We start from the raw sequence: 21733 nt of genomic DNA, 5'->3' as shown, positions 1-21733 counted from the left end.
GTGAGTAAACAACTTTATTTGGATCCCTGAAGACCATTTTAATTAATAAAATGATATAAAATCTTCTATACATCTTACTCCAGTTAATTTTTTTAATTATTGAAGTAACATGTACTCTTCACATCCACGTGTTTGTGTGCACACATAGACCCATAAGATGTATTGATTTATAGTGAAAAACAGCATTCTTCTGCCCTTCTTATCCCTCCCCATCCCATAGATTCTGCTCCACAGGTGTTCATCTTTCTCGGTTTCCAGTTTTGTTCTTTTGTTGTTGCTCCCATATCTGGTCTGGTGTTCTTGAAGAGAAGAGGATGATACATGACTTTGACTCTTTTAAGCTCTTGCAAAGACTGTTACGTATGTGTAAGCTAGGATAAGTGAAGGCGGGGAAGGAGACGCAGTCCTGTAACGCATGCTCTCTGTTTCAGGCTGAAAGTCACAACATGAAAAACCAACAGATGGATCCCTTTACCAGGCGGCAGTGCAAACCTACCATCGTTTCTAATGTGAGTGCCTAAAGAGGACGTTTTTAGTCAGGACCTAGATTCTAGGACATAAAATGAATTCCATTAGGAGATTAATAAGGAAGTTAAAAATAATGTTGTCTTAGTGGGATTTGCTTGCCTCAAACTCTTGGGTCTGGCTATCTCTTTTTTTTTTTTTTTTTTTTTTATCTTGCTATAGGACCTATAGGTAGTGAAAACCTGGCATGGATTTGTAGAAACGTCTGGACTAACCCCTCTTTGGCAGGGTGGGTTTACCAATGTGGCAGATGTTAGGAATGTGTGGGCTGGGCCACCTAGGGCCAGGCTGGCCTGGGCTGGGCTTCAAAGCTTTTAATTGCCTCTTTTTTGCTGCCTTGAGGAAAACCCCACTGAGCTGCTGATGGGTCCACTGTGGTGCTTGTGATGTTAGTGGTGGTCGGCGGGTAGGACTCTGTGAGCGTTAAATCTCTAAAATAACTTGATTTTCTCTCTCAGTCCAGAGACCCGGCTGTTCAAGCTGCCATATTGGCCCAGCTGAATGCAAAATACGGTTCTGGAGTGTTACCAGATGCTCCAAAGGAAATGAGCAAGGCAAGTGCAGCACTGTCCTGTGGGCTAGACGCTTGGCTTCGTTGGGGCCTGATCTCTCCCACCTGGAGGAACATAGCCTTTCACTTGCAGCCCCTTCCCCATCCTGATTGTTTACAAATGTAATAAACAGCTACTGAATTTTAGTCAGACAACCTAAGTGCTAAACCCAACACCACTACTTAACTAAGGCCTTGATTACAGCTTTAGGCAACTGACATCTAGCCCTCTGAGCCACATTTTCTCCTATGTAAAATGGGGATAATACTCTATATCCTGCTGCTCCGCAGGGTACTGGGAGGAACTGATGACACATAAGCATCAGACCGTTGTAAAGGTGAAAGCTCTCTGAAAACTGAATGTCAGGGGCACCTGGATGGCTCAGTTGGTTAAGCGTCCAACTCTTGGTTTCGGCTCAGATCATGATGTAATGGTTCATGAGTTCAAGCCCTGAGTCGGGCTCTAGGCTCATAGTGTGGAGCCTGCTTGGGATTCTTTCTCTCCCTGTCTCTCTCTGCCCCTCTCACACTGGCTCGCTCTCTCAAAATAAATAAATAAACTTTAAAGAAATTTTTAAAAAAAGAAAACTAGAATGTTAAGCAGAGAAACTGCCAATTTAGAAGCAGATTTTTGCCTAAGTTAGGTCTTTTCCTGTGGAGTGCACACTGTCCCAGGAATTCCTGAAATCTTGGGTCAGAAAGTAACTTATTGTCTTAAGCCCACCCTTTCTGCCCCACACCACAGACATGAGCCTTCCCTCTCCTCTTTCAGGCTTCAGAAAAGAAACCACCTTAGTGGCCTCTCCTGTCCTCCCTCTGAGGGAAGGAATCAGAAAAGGGCCTTAGCTTTTTTTTTTTTTTTTTTTTTTTTTTACTATTAGTGGCCGCTGCTTCTTGAAGTCCTCTTGTATTTATGCTTTTATAGTTAGTTTTTCTCTTCACATTGCAGGGTCAGGGAAAGGATAAAGATTTGAATTCTAAGTCAGCCAGTGACCTCTCAGAAGATTTGTTCAAAGTACATGATTTCGATGTGAAGATTGATTTACAAGTTCCCAGCTCAGGTAGGTACAGGTAGGGGGAGTGGTAATGGCTGAGGACCAGATGGCAACATGGCTCTCTCGGTCAGTGGGGAGGCCTGATTTTAGGGAAGAAGTGCAGGTGTCTACTCATCATTATTTATAGAGGCCAGAGTAAGCGGGGCTGTGGGCATGTTTTGAGAGGGAGCAGGGACAGTCAACCCGACTGGAAGGAGTGAAGCAGGAGACTCAAAGGACTTCGTAGGCGCCTCAGATGCCAATTTGCTCTTCTTTCCCACAGAGTCAAAGGCTTTGGCCATCACCTCCAAGGCTCCACCAGCCAAAGATGGGGCTCCAAGGAGATCTCTAAACTTGGAAGACTACAAAAAACGGCGAGGGCTTATTTGAGCGCACCCAGCCTGCTGCTTCTGACCCTGCATGCCCCATCACAGTGTCCCACCTTTCCTCTTTTCCTTTGATTTGCCCTCTTTGGGCTGGAGCAGCAGTAGAACTGGGAAGAGACTCTAAACTGCCAGTCATCTGTAATATAAACCATTTGCTGTATAGACCTCCCTTGTCTGCACCATCTCCCACCAACCCCCCAGGCCTCTCACCCAGTGTGGGCCTGGGCTCTCTTGGGTTTTATCCATGTCTTTAGATTTGTGTTTGCCTTTTTTTTTTTTTTTTTTTAAAAAAAAAAAAACCAGCACAGTTCATTGGCCACTCTGCACACATTCAGTATTAGCGTGGAGCTGGGATTCTTGCTGTAGCCCCTGGGGGCAACAGCAGCAGCACTGGGCGGCCTCCTCCGCGGGCTGCCTTGGACCCAACCATTGAACATTTGGCACCGGACACTTGTGGAGGGAGTGGGGACTGGGCACCTGCAGCCCTCCTCCCTCTCTCCTCATCTTTCTCTTCTTCCCATCTCTGCAGAAGAGAGGTTTTCAAATCCAATTTAGTTTCCAAAAAGTGTACATTTGTGGGGAGGGAGGGGGGGCTGTTTGAGAGAGAGAGAGAGTGTGTGTGTGTGTGTGTGTGTGTGTGTACGTACGTGTGTGTTTGTGTGTGTCTGTAAGTGCGTGGATTTTTTTATCATTTTTTTAAAATGCAGTACTCTTTGTATCAGTCTGTCATGGGTCTATAGCTGTTTCAGATTTTTTTCAGCTGTACATGAGCATCTGAAACTGCAAGAAAGAAACTCATTAAATGTGATTCTTCTTACTAAACAGGCCTGACTGCTGTAGCTGTGTAACATATCCTCCCCCACATCCTCTCCCCCCCCCCACCTCCCCCACCTCAGAGAAAACACCCCAGTTTGCCCCCTGCCCTGTAGGCTGTGTCCTGGCAGGTGGGAGGGAAGCCCACGGCCAGGTAGCAGAGAAGGCAGTGCAGGTGTCTTGCTCAACCCATGGGTACAGCCTACAGCTTCTTGGCTGAACATAGAGTGTCTTTTTCCCACCCCATGTTCTTGTCTCTTCCTAGTGATTCTGTTTTGCTCTTTCAGAAAGAATAATGTTTTGTTTTTTAAGAGAAAGTATTCAACGTGAATGTGGAGAGAACGAACACAAAAAGATTTAGGTTGCAAATGTTACAAGCATGTGCAGTTTTGTGTGTGTGTATACATATATATATGGTAAGCATATATATTGTTGTGCAGCTAGGGTGAGGCCAGCAAAGAAGTGTGTATGTCTTTATGAAATGTTTGAAAAGAGATAAGCTGACTGCTTGATAATCATTCTCAGGTGTAAAGCTCCAAGTGTAAATAAAAGTGGCATTTAACAAATCTTTTCAGAACAAAGTACAGCTGACTATATATACCAAGAACTAAGCTAAAGAAACAGCTGAGAGCTGCTGAGTCCACAAGAGGGAGAGGAATTTAGAAGCTCTGCTTTGTACTTCATCACCCTACTTTTCTGTAAGGAAGTGGGATGATGGGAAATCATGGACTTAAGTTGTATTTAAACATACAAAATGAACTTGGTGACTCTTCTGGGTTTAGTAGAGCCTCGGTGTTGCTTTAACTTAGTTTACACTTTTTTTATTTTAAAAAAACAGCAACGGATGGTTTTTTAAAAGTATTGTGACTGTAAAATTGGTAAACTGTGACTGTAACATAGCTCTGTGGTAGCTGTGACGCAGTTCGGTTGGGCTAAGGTGGGCAGTGGACTCATTAAAATCATATATACTTGAATAGTCCATTGACCGAAACCCTTTATAGACTGTTGTGTAAATGTGGAATCACAGACTGCTAAACATTGCCCAGACTCCGGCAGAGCCCTGGAAGCTGCTGGGACCTCTCCTATCATGACAAACCTGGACTGTTTTTTCTTTCTGGTTTTAAAAGACATGAAATTATAGAATCCATATAATTTGCTGGAGTCATTCTGATCCACCATGTAGATCTGTATTTAGTATCATTTGGATTTGGAGAAGTGTCGATTACATTATGGCTGTGTAATAAAATTTTTATTAAAACTGCATCACACTGTAGCCACTTTGCCACTACCTCCCCACACACAGCTGCCAAAAGTTTCGTTCTGAGATGCCAAAACACAGCGAGGAGAGAAGCCAACCAATTTATCACCTGAGTCGTCTCCTTGGTGATTGGAATCAGGACTGAGAATTTGTCTCCAATCTCCACTGAGGCAGGGCCTCTGAACCAAGATCTTGACCAGGCAGAAGATGTTGGCTTTATTACACACCCCTCCTCCACAGCCCCCACACCCCCACCCCCAGCTGGGCTTCTTGGCTGTTCACTTGAGGTATTTCTTACGCTGGGGAGTTGCTGCCATGGCTCCCTACTCCACACCTCCCCCACTCCATGTGGTTTCAGTGTTGAAGGGTGCGGCACCTAAGGCTGTTTAACACATTTTTCACTTCCTTCCAAGAGGCAAAAAGGCCAATGTCCATATGCCTGGCTCATGATGTATAGGTCTGTTTGTCTGTCTTGCTTCTGACAGGTGCAGGGAAAGTCTGCCTGCAACTTCCCTTCAGAAAGAATGCTTTTGTTCTGTTTCTGTGAAGTCCCGAGCTGTCACTCAAACTGTACAGATATTTGTAAATAAACTTTACACCCTGTTTTAACAAGGGGATCGGAATTAATCCAAGGATTGCATCCTCAGTGGCAACTTTCAAAGTCACGTTTTCAAAGTCCAAGAAAGCCTCTCTTTTGCTTGGTTTCCCTCCTTCCCCTTCTCTTAGCCTAACACCCCCCAAAAGTGAAAGTGACTGCTTTCAACTCTTTAGCAACCTGGTTACCCAGAAGCTTCTCTAGTATGGTAGTTGTCTACAGCCAGGGAGCCCTCCACTTGGCCTGGTTTACTTCCTATCTTGGAAGATACCAGCAACCTTTAACAGAACTAGGTAGGGCCCTGATAACACTGCCTAGCCCTAGTGAGAGGCTGGTGCTTCCAAGCTTTCAGTTGGCCTTTGCTATGCTGTCTCCTGCCTATCATGAGTGTGCAGAGGGAACCCAGGGACTGGTGACCATGGAGAAAATACTGATAGCCTTTCATCGATCCCCCAAGCTAGGGAGATCTGGAACGCCTCCACTCCCCCATTCGCTGAGGATATGTCTCAAAACTTGCTGGCCATGCTTTAGGAAGCAAAATCCTGGATCATCTATTTCCCTTTATAGACGGGAAGGTATGAGGTGACAATCAATGGTAGGATCCCAGTCCAAGCCTGCCTCTGGTATTGGGAGAGGTGGGTCCCTAGGGCTAGCCCAGCAGCTGTGCCCAATGAGGTTTTCTCCCAACTCATCAACACTCCCACTACCTGAGTGCTGGCAGCAGTGGGCTAGCTAGGCCCTAGAGAGCAGGGATTCTGAGCAGAAAACAGTCTCCCAGGATGCAGTGCCTTGGGGCAGGCATACCTGAGGGCAGAAAGGAAGCTGCCATAGGCAGAAAGATGTGGAAGGGAAAGAGGTGCAGGGTCAGTCAACTTCATCTTCTGGCCTTGGTGTGGGCAGCTTTCCTTGGGTAATCCTAGGTGGCAGTGTCCAGCACCTCTTGGGAACTAGGAAACCATCAACCCCCAGCATGGAGTTTTTGCGTGACTTCACTGACCACTGAGGTCCTCTGAGCTCCCTTGAGGAGGAAAGTGTTGGGGGGCTGGAGGGAACAGCAGCACTAAAAGAGGGCCAAGGGGTACCCTGCCTTCTCTGCAGGGTTCCCCAGGCCAGCCCCAGTCCTGGCTGAGCAGAACCTGGAGCTGGTGTTTCTTGGCTCTGCGTGGGGGCTCAGCTACCGCAGCATAGGCACATCTAGGGATTCCAGATGGTGCTCTGGACCCAAAGGAGAGCCAGGAGCCACAGGACATTGCAGGCTCAGTACAGGGTTCATATCCCTGCTCTGCCACTTACTACCTAGGCCTGAGCTGGTTAACTCCTCTGAGCCACAAATCTCCCATCTTTACAACGTAAGATCCATCAGAGTGGTCTTAAAGATTAAGTGTACCTTTCCCCAGAAGGGGTTCAATAATGCTGTTGTTAGAGCAGAGGCCACTGTTCTTGGGAGGAGAGACTTCAGGGGCAGAGTGGCGGGGGCGGGGGGTTGGGATAGAGTGGGCAGTGAGTTGAGGGACAAGGTAGAAGCTGTAGGAAACCAGGCAGAGTGGGGGGCAGCAGAACCGCCAGAAGCTGAAGCACTTAGTTCAGGAACTCCTGGCAGCAACCACCTCCAGGGTCAAGAAATTCTGCTTTCAGGTTGAGATTACGAGCGTGGGCACTGGAGCGGGTCTGGGGAAAGTCCAGGGAAGCAGAGCTGCTTTTTGGCCTGCCCTTGCTGCTTATGTTCTCTCCAGAATGGACAGTCTGAAAGTGGCTCAGAAGACTCCCACCTCACCACCACCCCAGCAATCTCAAAGATTGTGAGGCTTGACCTACTCACCACCACCAAGAGTAATTAAAACATACAAGCAGTACCAAACTGGAAAATATGTGTAAAGATGACTAAGAAAATGTTCTGATCTTTCCCACAAGGACTATCTCGATACCTTCTTTAAAATATCAAAGGAATTTTTTTTCTTTTTCAGCTGTCAGTGACCCTGGTTTGAAAAGTGCATGCAGAACAGACACATGAAAAGATGCTCAACATTGCTCATCGCATCATCAGGGAAATACAAATCAAAATCACATTGAGATACCTCACACTGGTCATAGTGGCTAAAATCAACAACTCAGGAAGCAACAGATGTTGGCAAGGGTGTGGAGAAAGGGGAACACTCTTGCACTTTGGTGGGAATGCAAACTGGTGCAGCCCCTCTGGAAAACAGTGTAGAGGTTCCTCAAAAAAAAAAAAAAATTAAAAATAGAACTACGCTACGGCCCAGCAATAGCACTACTAGAAATTTATCCAAAGGATACAGGAGTGCTGATTCATATGGGCACAAGTATCCCAAAGTTTATAGCATCACTATCAACAATAGCCACATTATGGAAAGAGCCCAAATGTCCATCAACTGATGAATGGATAAAGAAGATGTGGTATGTGTATATACATACATACACACAATGGAATACTACCCCTGATGAAAAAGAATGAGATCTTGCCATTTGCAACAATGTGGATAGAACTGAAGTGTATTTTGTTAAGTGAAATAAGTCAGAGAAAGACAGATACATGTTTCCACTCATATGTGGAATTTGAGAAACTTAACTGAAGACCATAGGGGAAGGGAAGGAAAAATAAGTTAACAAACAGAGAGGGAGGCAAACTATAAGACACTCTTAAATACAGAGAATAAACTGAGGGTTGATGGGTGTAAGAGGTGGGGGGGAGGCTAGGAAAACGGGTGATGGGCATTGAGGAGGGCACTTGTTGGGATGAGCACTGGGTGTTGTATGTAAGTGATGAATCACAGGAATCTATTCCCGAAGCCAAGACTACACTGTATACACTGTATGTTAGTTAACTTGACAATAAACTATTAAAAAAGAAAGTGTAGGCAGAGATCAGGTCTTGCTCAGCCGCAGACACATTCACCTCTCACCTGGAATGCACTGGTCTATCTCCACTGATTTTCCTTGGAGAACACCTCCTCACCCTACAGAGCTCAGCCGAAAGGTCACCTCCTCCTGGAAGCCTTCCTTGATCTCCCCTCCCAATCTGGTTTGGGAGCACCTTCTACTGGCTCTCCCTAGAGCAGCACTCACCAGGTTATGTAGAGCAGCACTCACCAGGTAATAATTTATGAGTCCCCACCCTGAGCCTGTTAGCTACTTGGGTCTACCGCATATCCGCAGCACCCAGCGCCACCTGGCACTTAGGTAACGCCCAGTAAATGTGGTGGAGGGAAGGGGGGCAAGCGGATGTCCAGCGGAGCCGACACGTTCTGGGGCATTCGATCCCACCTGTCCCTCCCATCCTGTCCCCGGACCGCAGCGCCCAGTCCTTTGGGACTCGACCAAAGCCAGCGAGAAACGCGGCTGCGGCAGGTAGGCCCGTTCACCCCAGGGCTAGTGTGCCGCCCAGCCCGGACGAGCCAACACCCTTGACTTGGGCTCGCCCACTGGGGCCGGCTGCCCGCACGTGCGCGCGCACCTCCAGCCGTGGACGCCAGCAGGATGCGCTTCCCGGCGACATCCCGGGTTTGGGAGCGGGGCCTCGGCTTTCAACACCCGCGTCTTGGGGCCTGCGCGCGACTTCCCGGTGGCTCTTTTTGTCCGGCCACCGGATGCCTTGTGGAGTCGGCCGCCTAGCACCAGGGGTGGAAGTCAGGCTGCAGAGAGGTCACCAATGGAATTAGGGGAGGCACCCACGCCCTCGGGCACAAGATTCAGGGAGATGTCCTGCGGGGCACCTCGGGGACAGAGGCCGACCGACGGGCACCCACAGCATTCTCAGAGCAGTTCCTTCGACCGACCGGCAGCCGCATCCCTGACCTCATATGCTCTGGGTCCCCTCTGCCTCCACTAGGCCGCGGGAGAGATCCTGCGGGTTCTGCGTTATGAAGAGAGGGAGGAGGGAGAACCACAGGAACACAGGCTCCTGGGAGGGATGGGAAACCTTGTTTCTGAAGTGTGTCAGGAGAGAAAATGTTCTTATTGCGCATACACAGGCGCGGTGACACATTTTGTTTGTTTTAAACCAGAGTGATTCAGATGGTGAAGGGTCAGCAAAGGCTGCTGGATCCCTAGCCCTGCTAAACTAGCCTAGCTCGAAATCCCAGAATATTCCCATCAGGTCTATCCATAATGAGGTCAAAGATTGCACGGGGAAGGAAGAGAAACCTTCTCAAAGAAAAGGGTCTGGGGCTGTCAGGTGAAAACAGCCATTCACTCCTCTTCCCAGGAGGAAGGAAACCTCCAATTCTAACCCCACCCTCAAGTTGCCATTGGCCCCGGCTTTGGCCAGCCCTCCAGCGCCCTCTCTAGTTTGTTCTGGGCAGAGATGGGCCCCAGACCGACCAGGATGGGGAATGGTTGGGATGCATGGAGCCCCTGAAAGGGCAAGGTCTTAGTGACACCCCCTTGGAAAAAGAGCCATATAGCACCCTGGGGCCTGTTTTCTGATGGGTCCTTTCTGGTTTCCTTTCTCCAGAAGACAAGTGTAAAATGATACACCACCATTCCATATAATGAAGGGAGGTCATTATAGGAACTACTCCTTGTATCCTTTTCACCTAGCACAGTGCCTGGTTTGAGGAAACTGCTCAAGGGAAGTTTGTTTTCTCTGTGAATCAATGAATGGATCACAGGTATTGTCACAAAATATTGGAATCTTGGGGTCAGGAAGTCCCTTGGAGGACACCAGTTCTCACAGAGCACATCTAGGAGTTGTTGACCAGAATAAGAACCTGTATCACTTGGTCCAGAGGAAGATTTGCCACCACCCTGCCCCCAACACACAGACACAGACACACACATGCACACACTATAGAGGCTCTGCTTTCTCTAGGGAAGCTTTCAAGGTCCCTCAAAGTAAAGGCAGTGCTCTGTCCTTTCTCCCTCAGGTGAAAGGGCCCACCTGTGGCTCTTGGGAAGAAGAAATTAGTCCTGTGCCTGGCAGGGAATAGCGAGCAGTGACTTTACTCCTGCCCCTCAGGGTGGGGAGAGAGGGGCAGAGCTAAATAAGGCAGGTTGGGGAATGAAACCAAGCCTCCAGAAAACCCTCACCTCACACACCCTATTTTCCAGGCCTCCCCCTTTCCCAGCTTTGTGCCCACTGTCTTTACTGCCTAGGAGGGATGTAGCTCCCAGGCCTGATAAATCCCGAAAGCCATGGAGAGGAGTGAAGACTCAGACACTCTAGAGAGAAGGCCTCAAGGGTACAGGAGGATCCCTGAACTGAGATGCCACAGAAGAAGAGAGATCAGTTTTCTCGTCAGACACATAGCTGGCCTCGTGAATAAGGCAGAGAGACGCACATGGCCTATCTCAGATTAGCCACCTCATGTCCATCAAAACCTTGCAACATTCCTGTATGCCCCCGTTTCCCATTTTTGCAACACACAAGAGGCCTTTCCTCCGTCTATATAGTAGTCTGATTTTCTCCACAGCACTCTACGCGTAGCCATCTACTCACAGCTTCAAGAACTGTGGAAACTGAGGCACAAACAACATGATTCCAGGATTTGAAAGGTCATTCCTGGCTCAACTAAGACAACATGAGACCCCCTGACTTGTCCCACTGCTATATCGGGACCCCCGGCTCTGCCCCAGTATGTGCCCCTATGCTTTCTGCCTGTTGTAGGTGGAGGCAGACTCTGCCTTCCTCAGATAAGGAACTAGAGACTGAACTATAAGATGCTAATAAAAGAAAGTATGCACGGCACAGGAATAGAAGTCAGTGGATCTAGCCAAGACTCTCTGGCTTTTCCACCAACTAGCTGTGTGGCCTTGTGCAAAGACTGTAACCTCCTGGGTTGAGCCATTTAACTCCTTTGTTACTTCTCCTGTGTTTTGAGGAGAACAGGATGCACCGAAAGGTCCTTCCCACTCTAAAAGTCTATGAAATTGGGGCCCCTGAGTGGCTCAGTTGGTTAAGCAGCTGCTGACTCTCGGTCATGATCTCATTGTTTGTGAGGTCAAGCCCTGCATTGGGCTTCGTGCTAACAGCAGGGAGCCTGCTTGGGATTCTCTCTCTTCCTCTCTCTCTGCTCCCTCCTCTCTCTAAATAAATAAATAAACATTTTCTAAAAAGTCTATGAAATTAGCTCTCATTTCAATACCCATTCCCAAGTTTGCCCTTACCTTTCCACTGAGGGATACTTAGAAAATATGGCAAAGAGCTCTTCTTTGGTTTCTGGGCTTAGGACAAGTGCCTAATAGAAGAAGAAAAAGAATTGTCCTTGAGTTTTCTCTTGGCAGCCAGCTCCTGGCTTGCTTGGGCTTCCAACATTGTCGTTATATATATATATATATATATATATATATATATATATATATATATATAATCTCACAAACATTGACAGGTGCACAGTGCATGTTCCCTCCTCTCATTTCCCTCCCACCTTTTCAGTTCTGGCGAGTCCTTGTTGACTCTCCCCATCCTGGGTTTGCCCCCAGCCTGAGCCTGCCCCTACTCTGAGGGCAGTACCAGTCCCACCAGAGACCAAGGTAGCCCTGAAAGAGGGAAGTGAGTGCAGGAGACATGGCTTTTGAGCCACCAAGCTCTAGAGTACACCCTTCACACACATCCAGGCTCCTCTAGATCTCTGTGCCCAGAGAAAGTAGCCATGTCATTTCCCAGGTTCTCTGAATAGTCAAACTCCTGTATTTCCTTCTTTCTCTCCTTCCCCTCCACTCATCCTTCCACACTTTTACTTTCTTCATCAATTCCCCCAGGACCTTCTCCTTTTTGCTCTGCTGAATCTTCCCATTTTCTCTCTCTGAACCCTCCTTTTGTCTCCTCCTGGGCCATCCTTGAATCTAGCTGAAGGGAGATGAGGGGAAGGAGAGCTTCTTTTTGCTTTCATCAGCATCAGAGGCAATCCTTCTGGGGCAGCCTGCCCCACAGGGTCCCCAACAACCCTGAGGCACAAGGCACCTGAGGAGGGATCCTCCCCGGTGGCATTTTGGGGGAAGACAAGAAATGCTGTGAAATACAAACTCTACTTAAAGCAGCCCTGCAGTTCAGCCGACCACTAACTTGTGAAGTGGCCAAATACTGCACCACGATGCCACGGATGAGCCAGCGTCGTGGCTCTCTTCCCCTGTCACAGCCACAACCCTGGGTCAGGTGAGGTTTTCCTAAATTTACAAAGGGAAGAGACGTCAAAGATCACATCTAGAGTGTGATGAACCTGAGACTGGCTCTTCCTACCACCCACACTAAAACTATTCTCATATTGTATAGATTTTACATCTTTCATTTTATTTTATTCTCATAGCAATCCTGTGAGGTAGACGACAACCCTGCGGAAAAGAATCAACAGTTCAAGGAAGTGAAATGACTTGCTTAGGATCACACAGCAGACTCCACGCTCCGAATTCCACAGAAAAAGGAGTCAGAAGGCCACAGCCCCCGCCAGCCAGTAGCCAAGGGATGCTGCCCAGGACTGCGCCAGGACTCGCCGCGAGATTCAGGCCCCGCCCCCCTGACCTTGTTCTCTGCCAGCTGAGAAGTGGGGAGCTTGGGGGGAGGAAGCCTCAGGTCTTGCCCAGGACAGAGTCCCCACTTGGGCGCACGCCCTGGGGTGAGGCTTCCCCAGGAAGCTGATGGCCTTGCATTCCATGCTGAAGGAAAGCCCGGAGACCAGGAATCCTTGGCCCAGGATGGATCGTGGAAAGGAGCCGGAGGGACTGGGTAGGAGAGCGAGAGCAGGACCAGCTCCAAGGCAGTAGGGCCCGGGGGCGGAGCGACCCCTCCGGTCTCTTCGAGAGCGGGGACAGAGAGGCTGCGAAGGCCAGGCCCTGACTTTGTGTCCACGAGGTCTGAGCTTCCCGGTCACCTGGAGGAGCAACTGGGAGCCCTTGGAGGCCCGCGCTTTCTCTGAAAGTGAAAGGAGTGGGCGGGGGGCGCGGCCGAGGCGGGGCCCAGGCGGGCAGCCGCGCAGGCTCCGCCTCGGGGCAGTCTCGCGCCGGGGGCGCTGAGCGTCTCCAGTCCTCGCTGAGCCGCGGGCTGGTGGGCTTCGCTGAGGCTCGCGTGCGGGGAAATGACCCTGCCCGGGGGCCCGACGAGCATGGCGCGGCCGGGGGGCGCGGGGCCCTGCAGCCCGGGGTTGGAGCGGGCCCCGCGCCGGAGTGTCGGGGAGCTGCGCCTGCTCTTCGAGGCGCGCTGCGCGGCGGTCGCTGCCGCCGCCGCCGCAGGGGAGCCCCGGGCCCGCGGGGCCAAAAGGCGTGGGGGACAGGTCCCGAACGGGCTTCCGCGGGCTCCCCCTGCCCCGGTGATCCCGCAGCTGACTGTGACAGCCGAGGAGCCGGACGTACCACCGACCAGCCCGGGGCCACCGGAGCCGGAGGGTGGCTGGCTCCCGGCCGTGGGCTCCTCACACCTGCAGCAGCCGCGCCGCCTCTCCACCTCGTCGCTCTCCTCTACTGGCTCCTCGTCGCTGCCCGAGGACTCAGAGGACGATCTGCTGAGCGACAGCGAAAGCCGGAGCCGCGGCAACGTGCAGCTGGAAGCCAGCGAGGACGTGGGTCAGGTATGGGCCGCGGGGGCGGGGCCAGCGCGGGGCGCGGGGGCTGCGTGCGGCGGACCCAGCTCTGACCTGGCTGAGCGCCGACTTCTGCGCTAAGCTCCCTCCGCCTGGGGTCCTGCTTAGCAGGAGCATGGGGTTCTCAAGGACGCGCTGGGCTGACCTCCCTCCTTGGCAGTTTTCACCCGGCTTCCACCTGCGGGTCGCTGCCCGAGCCCTGGGGCGTCTAAGAAAGAGAGGGAGGAGGAGTCTGCGACCGGTCGCGAGCACCCGGTAGGGCGGAGGTGGAGATCGTGACTTGCCGGCTGCGAAGTGGGGCTGAGGGATCGGAGGGGCTTGGTCTTGCCCCGCGAACTCTCGAAGAGAGAGGGGTGAAGGAGTCTCCCTCTCTCCCCACCCCCTCTCCCGCGCGGCGGCCCCACCCCCCGCCGTTGCCACGGTTTCCCTCTCCTGAGTGGGAGTGGAGAGGCGCTCCAGGCTCTGCTCAGGAACCGCCGCCGTCTGCTCCCGGCGCCCGCACAAGATGTGGACGCAGAGAAGGGAGGGGCTTGGGGCTGGGGGCTCCGGTAGGGAGTGGGACGCAGCCCTCCCCGGGTTTCCTGCTCCTAAGGAAAGCCGGGAGGAGGTAAACTGAGGCTGAAAAGCGGGATCCGCCTGCTAGTCCCTACTCCGGTAACCTGGCTGTTCCGGTGCCAGGTTTGACCCTCAGATAACCCCGGCCAGGGTGCAGCGAAGTCATTCCCATGCCTGCCCCTCAGGGGTGTGCGGCGCCCGGGATAGCCATCTTGACCCCCTCGTTTTAACCAAGGCCAAATACTTTAAATAACTACCCGCGGTCAACGCGAAGGAGTTGCTCTAGATCCACGTTATGCAAGTGTCCCTGGAGTGGAGGGAGAGGCGAAAGGCGTCCCGCAGGCTCTGGTGGTTCCGAGCCTGCCCAGAAGGGCGGTGAGAGCGGCGGACACTGGGCGCGGTGGGGAGAGCCCAGAGGCGCGGCCTCTGCCTGCTGAACCCGGGCTTCGCCGCTCGTTCGGACTGGATGAGGCGGAGGAGACCCTGTAACGACTTGCAATGGATCTGTGAATCAGTTACCCGCTGAGACGTACATTCTCCAGAAGGCAGCGTGGTTTGTAAGGTACAAGAGGGAAAAGTCTCATAGAGCAGGAACACACAAACGCGCACACACGCACACACCCCGCCGCAGTCAGGTGTAGGGTGCGGGGAGTCCCTCTCTCCTCCGCGGATGAAAAAGATACCCCTCCCTGATCCGTGATCATTCCTAGTACAACCCTGGCTCACAGAGGGATGCGGGTGCCATCGAGGAATCTCCAAAGCCGTGGAATGTGGGGCAGTGAGAGGACTCCTTTCCTACCTCCTCCGAAATCCGGAGCAGTAGTTCTGGGTGCACCGTTCCCCGGGTCAGATCTCTGACAGCAGAGAGGCGGGATCAGGAGAAAGGACGCCAGGAGGGAAGCCTCCCCCCCCCCCGCCCCCGCCCCCGTTTCCCTCTTCCGCCTACAGTCGGAGGAGGGCCCGGGGCCCAATCCTGCCTGCAACATAGGCACCCCGCCTGGGGTCAAGACTCCGAAGACCAGCTGCAGCCGTGCCCTAGGCGTCTTCGGCCGGCCTCTCCCTCGCCGAGCTTCGCCTTCTATCGGCGCAGCCAGGAGCTGGAGCAGAAGGCCGCTGCGGGCCCTTACAGCTCCAAGGCTGCGTCTCCCAGGCCTTCCCAACCCCCAGCCCGCCGGGGCCTCCCCGAAGGCAAACAGCCACGGAGGCGGCAGATAAGCCAGTAGGTGTTGACAGAGGCTGCCTGCGCCCGCGTGGAAGGGCCAGGCGCGGACTTTGCCTCACAGCCAGTCGGGGAGCGGCACAGAGTGCCCGCCTAGGCTGCCTTCAGGGCTTCCCTGGTCAGGAAGCTGAGGCCATCGGTTGGCTGACGGTGAAGGATGCGCCGGGAGAAGGGTCCTGCAGCAGAGCTCGGGAGCTCCCAGCTTGCCAGGCCCTGACACTAGGGTATGGGTAGATAATGGTATAGCTGGAAGCAAGAGGCGGCCCTGAAAGTCTCCACTTTGCCTCTGCCTGACACATCTTTCCCCAGCTCCTAGGAGCACCACACAGCCTGCCCAGAGCCTGGAGCTGGGCTCCCGGCAGGGTACTATCCTGGGACTGGGCAGCCTGCCTCCTTCCTGGGGCCTTTCTTCTGGAAGAGGGAAAAGTCACAGGCAGGGAAAACCAGACATATCAGGAGAGGAGTTGGGGGCCTATCCCCAAGAGCAGCCAGCATGACTGTCCTCTTAGGCCTTGCCTGCCTCTTAAAACAGTTTTGGGGTGTTGCTGTAGGGAGGGTATCTGGCTTCTGTTCATTTGGTTCTCCTCTTTCAGTGCTCTAGGATGGGTAAAGAGACCTCGATGCCATCCTGTCCTGGACCCAGAACTCCCACACTTCACTTTTCACTAATTATAGAGCAGAATTTAGGTTAACAGACTTCCTTTTTAAAAAGCAAATGCCCCTGGGAGGATGAAGTCGTGGGTCACTTATACCTTAGTGCAAATCATTTTATAAATTTAAACTGATTGCTACCACCACCACCACCACCACCACCACCACCACCACCACCACCACCACAGGGAGTGCTGGTTTGATAGGGCAATGGGAACATGAGGAGGGGGTTGGGCTGGCAGAGTGCTTCAGCCCAAGACTGAATGGCTGGAGGTAGGGAGCCAGAGCCAGAGTCAGGAAGAATGGGGATGAGTATCTGGTGTGCTGTAAGAAGCAGGAGTCCTCAGGGCTTCCAAATGGAGCTTGGACAAAGGAGGGTCTGAGGCTAATGCCCAGCCAAACCCTTCCCAGAGAGAGATGGTCCCTGTCTAGCCCCAGGGGTAAGGATCAGAAGGTGCCCCTGTGACTTCCTCAAAAACTCTTTCACATAATCAGCTCTCCTGGTTTTTTTTTTTTTGCCCCAAGATGCCCAGGCAGCCTATGGGTGTGAGTTGGTTTCCCAGACTTCTATGGAGGGTAGGCTGGACCCAAGGTTGGGGCTTTGGCCCTGTTTCCAGCTAGAAATAACAAATCTGCTTTTTGATATCCATATAATAAAAGCCTTACCTGCTCAAAAATATCTTCCTTGCTGTTGTTCATGTGCCAAAATTCCCGCCCACCCACTAAAGAATGACTCTTCAGGAGCCTTTTTGAATACATGCATTTTTATCTGCATTATGTTCCCTGGAGGAGGCAGCTTCCTAAGATGGATGGTGGTGAGTTCATTGATACTTGCATAGACTCCTTCCGTGTTTGACCATATCCCTCACTGGCAGGGGAGCTAAATTCTGTCCTACCAACCTCAGGAAGTGGCTGGGAGGGTTCAGATGAAACCCCCTTGTAACCTGCATGGCTGGAACCAGCCTTAGTTGCTGCTACTCTTGGCTGATATGATCCTCACAAAATTGGAGGAGAATAGGTGATGACCCCATTTTACCTCAGCTTGGAAGCAAATCAATGCTGCGTTATCATGCATCAATCAAGTGACAGTAGCCCAGGACTGCAGGCACTAAATCTTCTTCTACTGGGCCCACCTCCCACCTTCCATCCCCACTCACTGCTCTCACAAAATCCCAAAAGAAGGGATGGTGTGGTTCTCCCATCTCACCTAACCCAGGGCTGGCTCCCTCTTCCCCTGGGGTGGCTACAGAACTAGATATACCCTCCAAGTCCATTCTGGCCCCACTGTCCCCAAGCTTCTGTCAGTAGGCCCCTAAAGCTGCCTGAAACCATACCATTAAACCCATTCCTTTGGATGAAGACAGAGATGTCCAGCCAACAGAGAGGAGTTTGCAGGCAGATCTCAGTGTTTCCCCAGAGAGCAGACAGCCCACCTTGTGGCTGCAGATTGCTTCATCTTACACAAAGCTCTTTCTCATGCAGGGTCCCATTTGACCCCCAAAGGGAATTGGGGTGGTAGAATGGAGTTTGGAACCTGATGGGGTAATTGGGACATGGGGGAGGAGGTTGGGCTGGTAGAGAACTTCAGCCAGAAGCTGGGAGGCTGGAGGCAGGGAGTGAGGGGATGTTAACTCCTCTGAGCCTTGATTTCCTTCTGTAAAATGGCAATAATGCTACCACCCCATGCTCTTGCTTTGCATGTGAATGATTTGAAAATCATGAGTGGGAGAAGGGGGTATAGGACGGTGCCACTGAATACACATGGCACATACATCTTCCTGGAATTTTACTTGAAGGTTTGGAGGTGGGAGAGTTTATAATAAAACTTGGATTTATTATGCAGCAGAATGCAAACCTTGCATGTATTTAAGGAGTAAAAAAAGGAGTTTTGAAAGAGATGTCATGTTTCTAGTGGGCTGCTTCTGGCTACACCCCCAGATCCCTGGGGGTTGGACACGTGATCACACCCTAGTGTGCCATGTAGGGACTTCAGTAGGAAAGTAGGAGCAGTGCTTTCTGATGGAAGATGAGAAGCGCCTGGCAGGCAGTAGGCGGTCAGTAAATGGTGGCTCGTGTTATGGCAGCAGCTCTATCCTCCCAGAGGAAACAGGCTCACACAGATGAAATCCTCACTTTGGTTCACTCAGCTAAAAAGTGACAGAACACATGATTCCAGTGCCCTGTCACTAACCCCTATCTCCTCCCCATGGGAAAGCAGCAGACTTCCCCTGTTTAGGCCAAGTTCTCCCTCTCCCTCTTGGAACTCTCTCTGATCAGGGAGGCTGTATTTCTGTGTTCCAGCCCTATAACTCCTGCAACACATATGCAACTCCTCTGAGGCAAGTACCCCTACGAGGAGGCAGCAGACACACAGTTTGGATGAGCAAACCTGTGTACTTTAGAGGGTGGACACAGGGCTGATGAGTTTTGGGTGGGAAAAGGAAAGGTCCAGAGTATGAGCTGCTCTCTGAATTGGGTGGAGGCCAGAAGCCATGGTCATGAGGCAAGAAGCACACCAAAATCTACATTTCCTTCCCAGTTTCATCTAAAATGATAGGCTCTCAGCTCTGCATCCCATTTTCAAGGCTCAGGTTTCTGGGTCTAGATCAAGACCAAAGATGCCCCGAGCCTTGCCAACTGGTGAGGAGTGAAAAGGCATCAGGAATAGCAAGAGGGTCTCAGGGAGCCCTAAGCCATTCTTTTCCCAGGCCCTGCCAGGCTAGCCTCTCTGTCCTGGGCCTTTGCAAAAGTTTGTTTCCATGTTTGTCTCCCTAAATGAGAGTAACCAATGGTCCAAAGTGAACGAAACAAGAATCCAAATTTGTCCAGTTTCTGCTTCATGCCAAGGAATGGGGCTGGGGAGGATGGAGCCTGTTACACTCAAGCCTCATTTACTACTCATAACAACCCAGGGAGAGTGATTATTTCCCCATTTTACAGATGAAGAAACTGACACTCAGAGGCCTGTTTCTCAGGCCCCAGAATCTCCTGAGGCAATGTTAGAAATGCAAATTTTTGGCTCCACCCAGACCTACTTAGAATTTCCCCCCTGGGGCAGACCTGAGCGTCTGCATTTTTTAACCGGGGTGACCATCAGGTGATGTTCAAGCTCAGGAAAGTTCTAAATCCTTGACAGAGCACTTTAGTAACCTGCTCACACAGCTCAGAGCAGCAGGAGTGGGGTGCAAACCTGAGCCCTTTGGTATTAAATTCAAGGCTGTTTTCAGTACAGTCCATAAGCTGGATATCTGCCATCACCCTGTGCCCATCTCAGTGTCCTCCACATAGGCTCACAATAAACTTTCCTTGAGTGAGTGAGTGAGTGAGTGAGTGAGTGAGTGAGTGAATCGTGGGGCCCTAGCTACTTGCGGTGGGTTGGGGCAGGAGACCCTATTCCAAAGGAGGGAGGGCTTAAGCACTGCTGAGACGCCAACGTGCACGCTGGACCGTGTCGCTTTCAGAAAAGCCACTGGCAGAAGATCCGGACCATGGTGAATCTGCCCGTCATGAGCCCTTTCAAGAGGCGCTATGCCTGGGTGCAGCTGGCTGGGCACACGGGTGAGCACAGGGCAGGCGCCGGTGAGGTGGGTGGGTGTCTGGAGTAGGAAGGGACCAGGCAGCGCTAACTGGTGCCAGTCTGCAGGGAGTTTCAAGGCGGCTGGCACCAGCGGGCTGATACTGAAGCGCAGCTCTGAGCCGGAGCGCTACTGCCTGGCGCGGCTCATGGCGGACGCGCTGCGCGGCTGCGTGCCCGCCTTCCACGGCGTGGTGGAGCGCGACGGCGAGAGCTACTTGCAGTTACAGGACCTGCTCGACGGCTTCGATGGGCCCTGCGTACTTGACTGCAAGATGGGCGTCAGGTACACGTGTCATGCCTGGCTGGGCGCGCACACAGGGAGGGGATGAGCGCTCTCCCGGGTGCCCAAAGCCGCGCTGGACCGGGTCCAGGTGTGCGCCCTCTTACGCCCCGCCGCTGCCCGCGCCTCCGCAGGACTTACCTGGAAGAGGAGCTGACCAAAGCCCGCGAGCGGCCTAAGCTGCGGAAGGACATGTACAAGAAGATGCTGGCGGTAGACCCTGCGGCTCCTACCGAGGAGGAGCACGCGCAGCGCGCGGTCACCAAGCCACGCTACATGCAGTGGCGAGAAGGCATCAGTTCCAGCACCACACTGGGCTTCCGCATCGAAGGCATCAAGGTGGGCCAGTCCCGCTTCGCTTTGCAGAGCCCTGTCCCTCCCTCAGCCCTAACCCCGCCGTGCGGTATCTGCCCTGTTGTTGACCCCCACCACGAGGCACCCTCTGGCGGCCTTTCTGCGGTCCCTGCAACTAACGTCCTGGGAGGTATTGCTGCTCTAGTCTGATCCTCTCCCCTTGAGCTGAGGAGAGACACGGGGACCCTGACCCTTCCTGTCCCATCTCCTTCAGAAAGCTGATGGCTCCTGCAGCACCGACTTCAAGACGACGCGAAGCCGGGAGCAGGTGATTCGTGTCTTCCAGGAGTTTGTGCAAGGGGATGCCGAAGTGCTGGTGAGCGCCGGATCCTAGAACCCTGGGGTGGTGGGGAAACCAGAAAACGAGGGTTGCCCCTAGGTCATCCGGTTTAACTCCCTCGCCTGTGATCCGCCCCCCCCCCCCCCCCATCGTAGCATTTATCCCACCTGGGGGCCTGTGTCTTCCTCACCACGGTATTTGCCATGCCAAGTATGCTTCGTGGCCCCTAATATTAGCAGAGGCTCAATTAGTGTTTAATTAATTTGCCTTCCTCTCCTACCCTGTTCTCTCCAGAGGAGGTATCTGAACCGCCTGCAGCAGATCCGGGACACCCTGGAGGTCTCTGAGTTCTTTAGGAGGCACGAGGTAAGAGGGGTAGGCTCAGGTGCGGGAGTTGTGGTCTGTGAGGGCTACAGCAGGATTAGGATGGGGGGCTTCTCCAGGAAAGGGCCGTGGCCTGACCATGTGGGGCTCGACAGGTGATCGGCAGTTCGCTGCTCTTCGTGCACGATCACTGCCATCGCGCCGGTGTGTGGCTCATTGACTTCGGCAAGACCACGCCCCTCCCCGACGGCCAGACCCTGGACCACCGGCGGCCCTGGGAGGAGGGCAACCGCGAGGACGGCTATTTGCTGGGGCTGGACAATCTCATTAGCATCCTGGCCAGCCTGGCTGAGAGATGAGGCTGGGCCCTGGTTCTGACAGATGGACCTGCGGCCGTGTCCACACCATGCATGCAGCCAGAGACTGAAACCCTGTGGTGCCGGGAGGTTCACACGGTTCTGAAGGCCAAGTGCCAACCACCATGGGACGCACTGCACGAGCAGGGGGCTGTCTCCCATACAAGCCCCAGAGTTCCCAGAACCGATGGCACTAATTAACCCAGGGAGGGGGGGTAGGGAGGCTGGCTGGGACAATGGCCTCCTTCCTCAGCCCAGCTCTCTTGAGGGGGCTGCATATCTCTCTAGAGAGGCCAGATAATGAATTTTATTTCACAGACACTAGATCTATTGGTCTAACCTCCCACACTACAATGGACAGCCTTTGCCAATAAAACTCAAAGACACCAGCTTTGGTGACTCAGGCCTCATCCCCTCCCTCCTCTGGTCCCTTTCTTACTTCCCTAGC

General features: G+C 52.4%; 2 protein-coding genes and 1 long non-coding RNA gene across 4 annotated transcripts in view; 2 read left to right on the top strand and 1 right to left on the bottom strand.

Annotated features, from left to right (window-relative positions):
* Positions 1-4571, top strand: part of RTF1 (RTF1 homolog, Paf1/RNA polymerase II complex component) — a 53109-nt gene extending 48538 nt beyond the window's left edge. Inside the window, exons 15-18 of the mRNA XM_058738137.1 lie at positions 432-509; positions 984-1079; positions 2025-2136; positions 2393-4571. Coding sequence (XP_058594120.1) covers positions 432-509; positions 984-1079; positions 2025-2136; positions 2393-2499 — 393 coding nt within the window. The 3' untranslated portion in view covers positions 2500-4571. The remainder of the gene's footprint in view (positions 1-431; positions 510-983; positions 1080-2024; positions 2137-2392) is intronic.
* On the bottom strand, positions 2-15130 carry LOC131516717 (uncharacterized). 2 transcript variants are annotated; one of them, XR_009264207.1, is made up of 4 exons: positions 13463-13571; positions 11882-12984; positions 11285-11355; positions 2-432 (listed from the first exon to the last, which is right to left on the bottom strand). It is a non-coding gene; the product is annotated as an uncharacterized LOC131516717 (long non-coding RNA). The 2 variants fall into 2 exon arrangements; XR_009264206.1 differs by lacking the exons at positions 11882-12984; positions 13463-13571 and adding an exon at positions 14502-15130.
* On the top strand, positions 13129-21674 carry ITPKA (inositol-trisphosphate 3-kinase A). Its single transcript, XM_058738138.1, has 7 exons — positions 13129-13677; positions 19576-19672; positions 19758-19974; positions 20106-20310; positions 20540-20641; positions 20900-20971; positions 21085-21674. The coding sequence occupies exons 1-7, from the start codon at positions 13189-13191 to the stop codon at positions 21286-21288; spliced, it is 1386 nt and encodes a 461-aa protein (XP_058594121.1). The 5' UTR covers positions 13129-13188; the 3' UTR covers positions 21289-21674.
* Positions 21675-21733: the final 59 nt, after the last annotated feature.

This window comes from Neofelis nebulosa, chromosome 7 (genome assembly GCF_028018385.1).
Source record: "Neofelis nebulosa isolate mNeoNeb1 chromosome 7, mNeoNeb1.pri, whole genome shotgun sequence".
Taxonomy (NCBI): domain Eukaryota; kingdom Metazoa; phylum Chordata; class Mammalia; order Carnivora; family Felidae; genus Neofelis; species Neofelis nebulosa.
The sequence above is the reverse complement of the archived record's forward strand: the minus strand, read 5'-3'. Positions and strand labels throughout refer to the sequence as shown.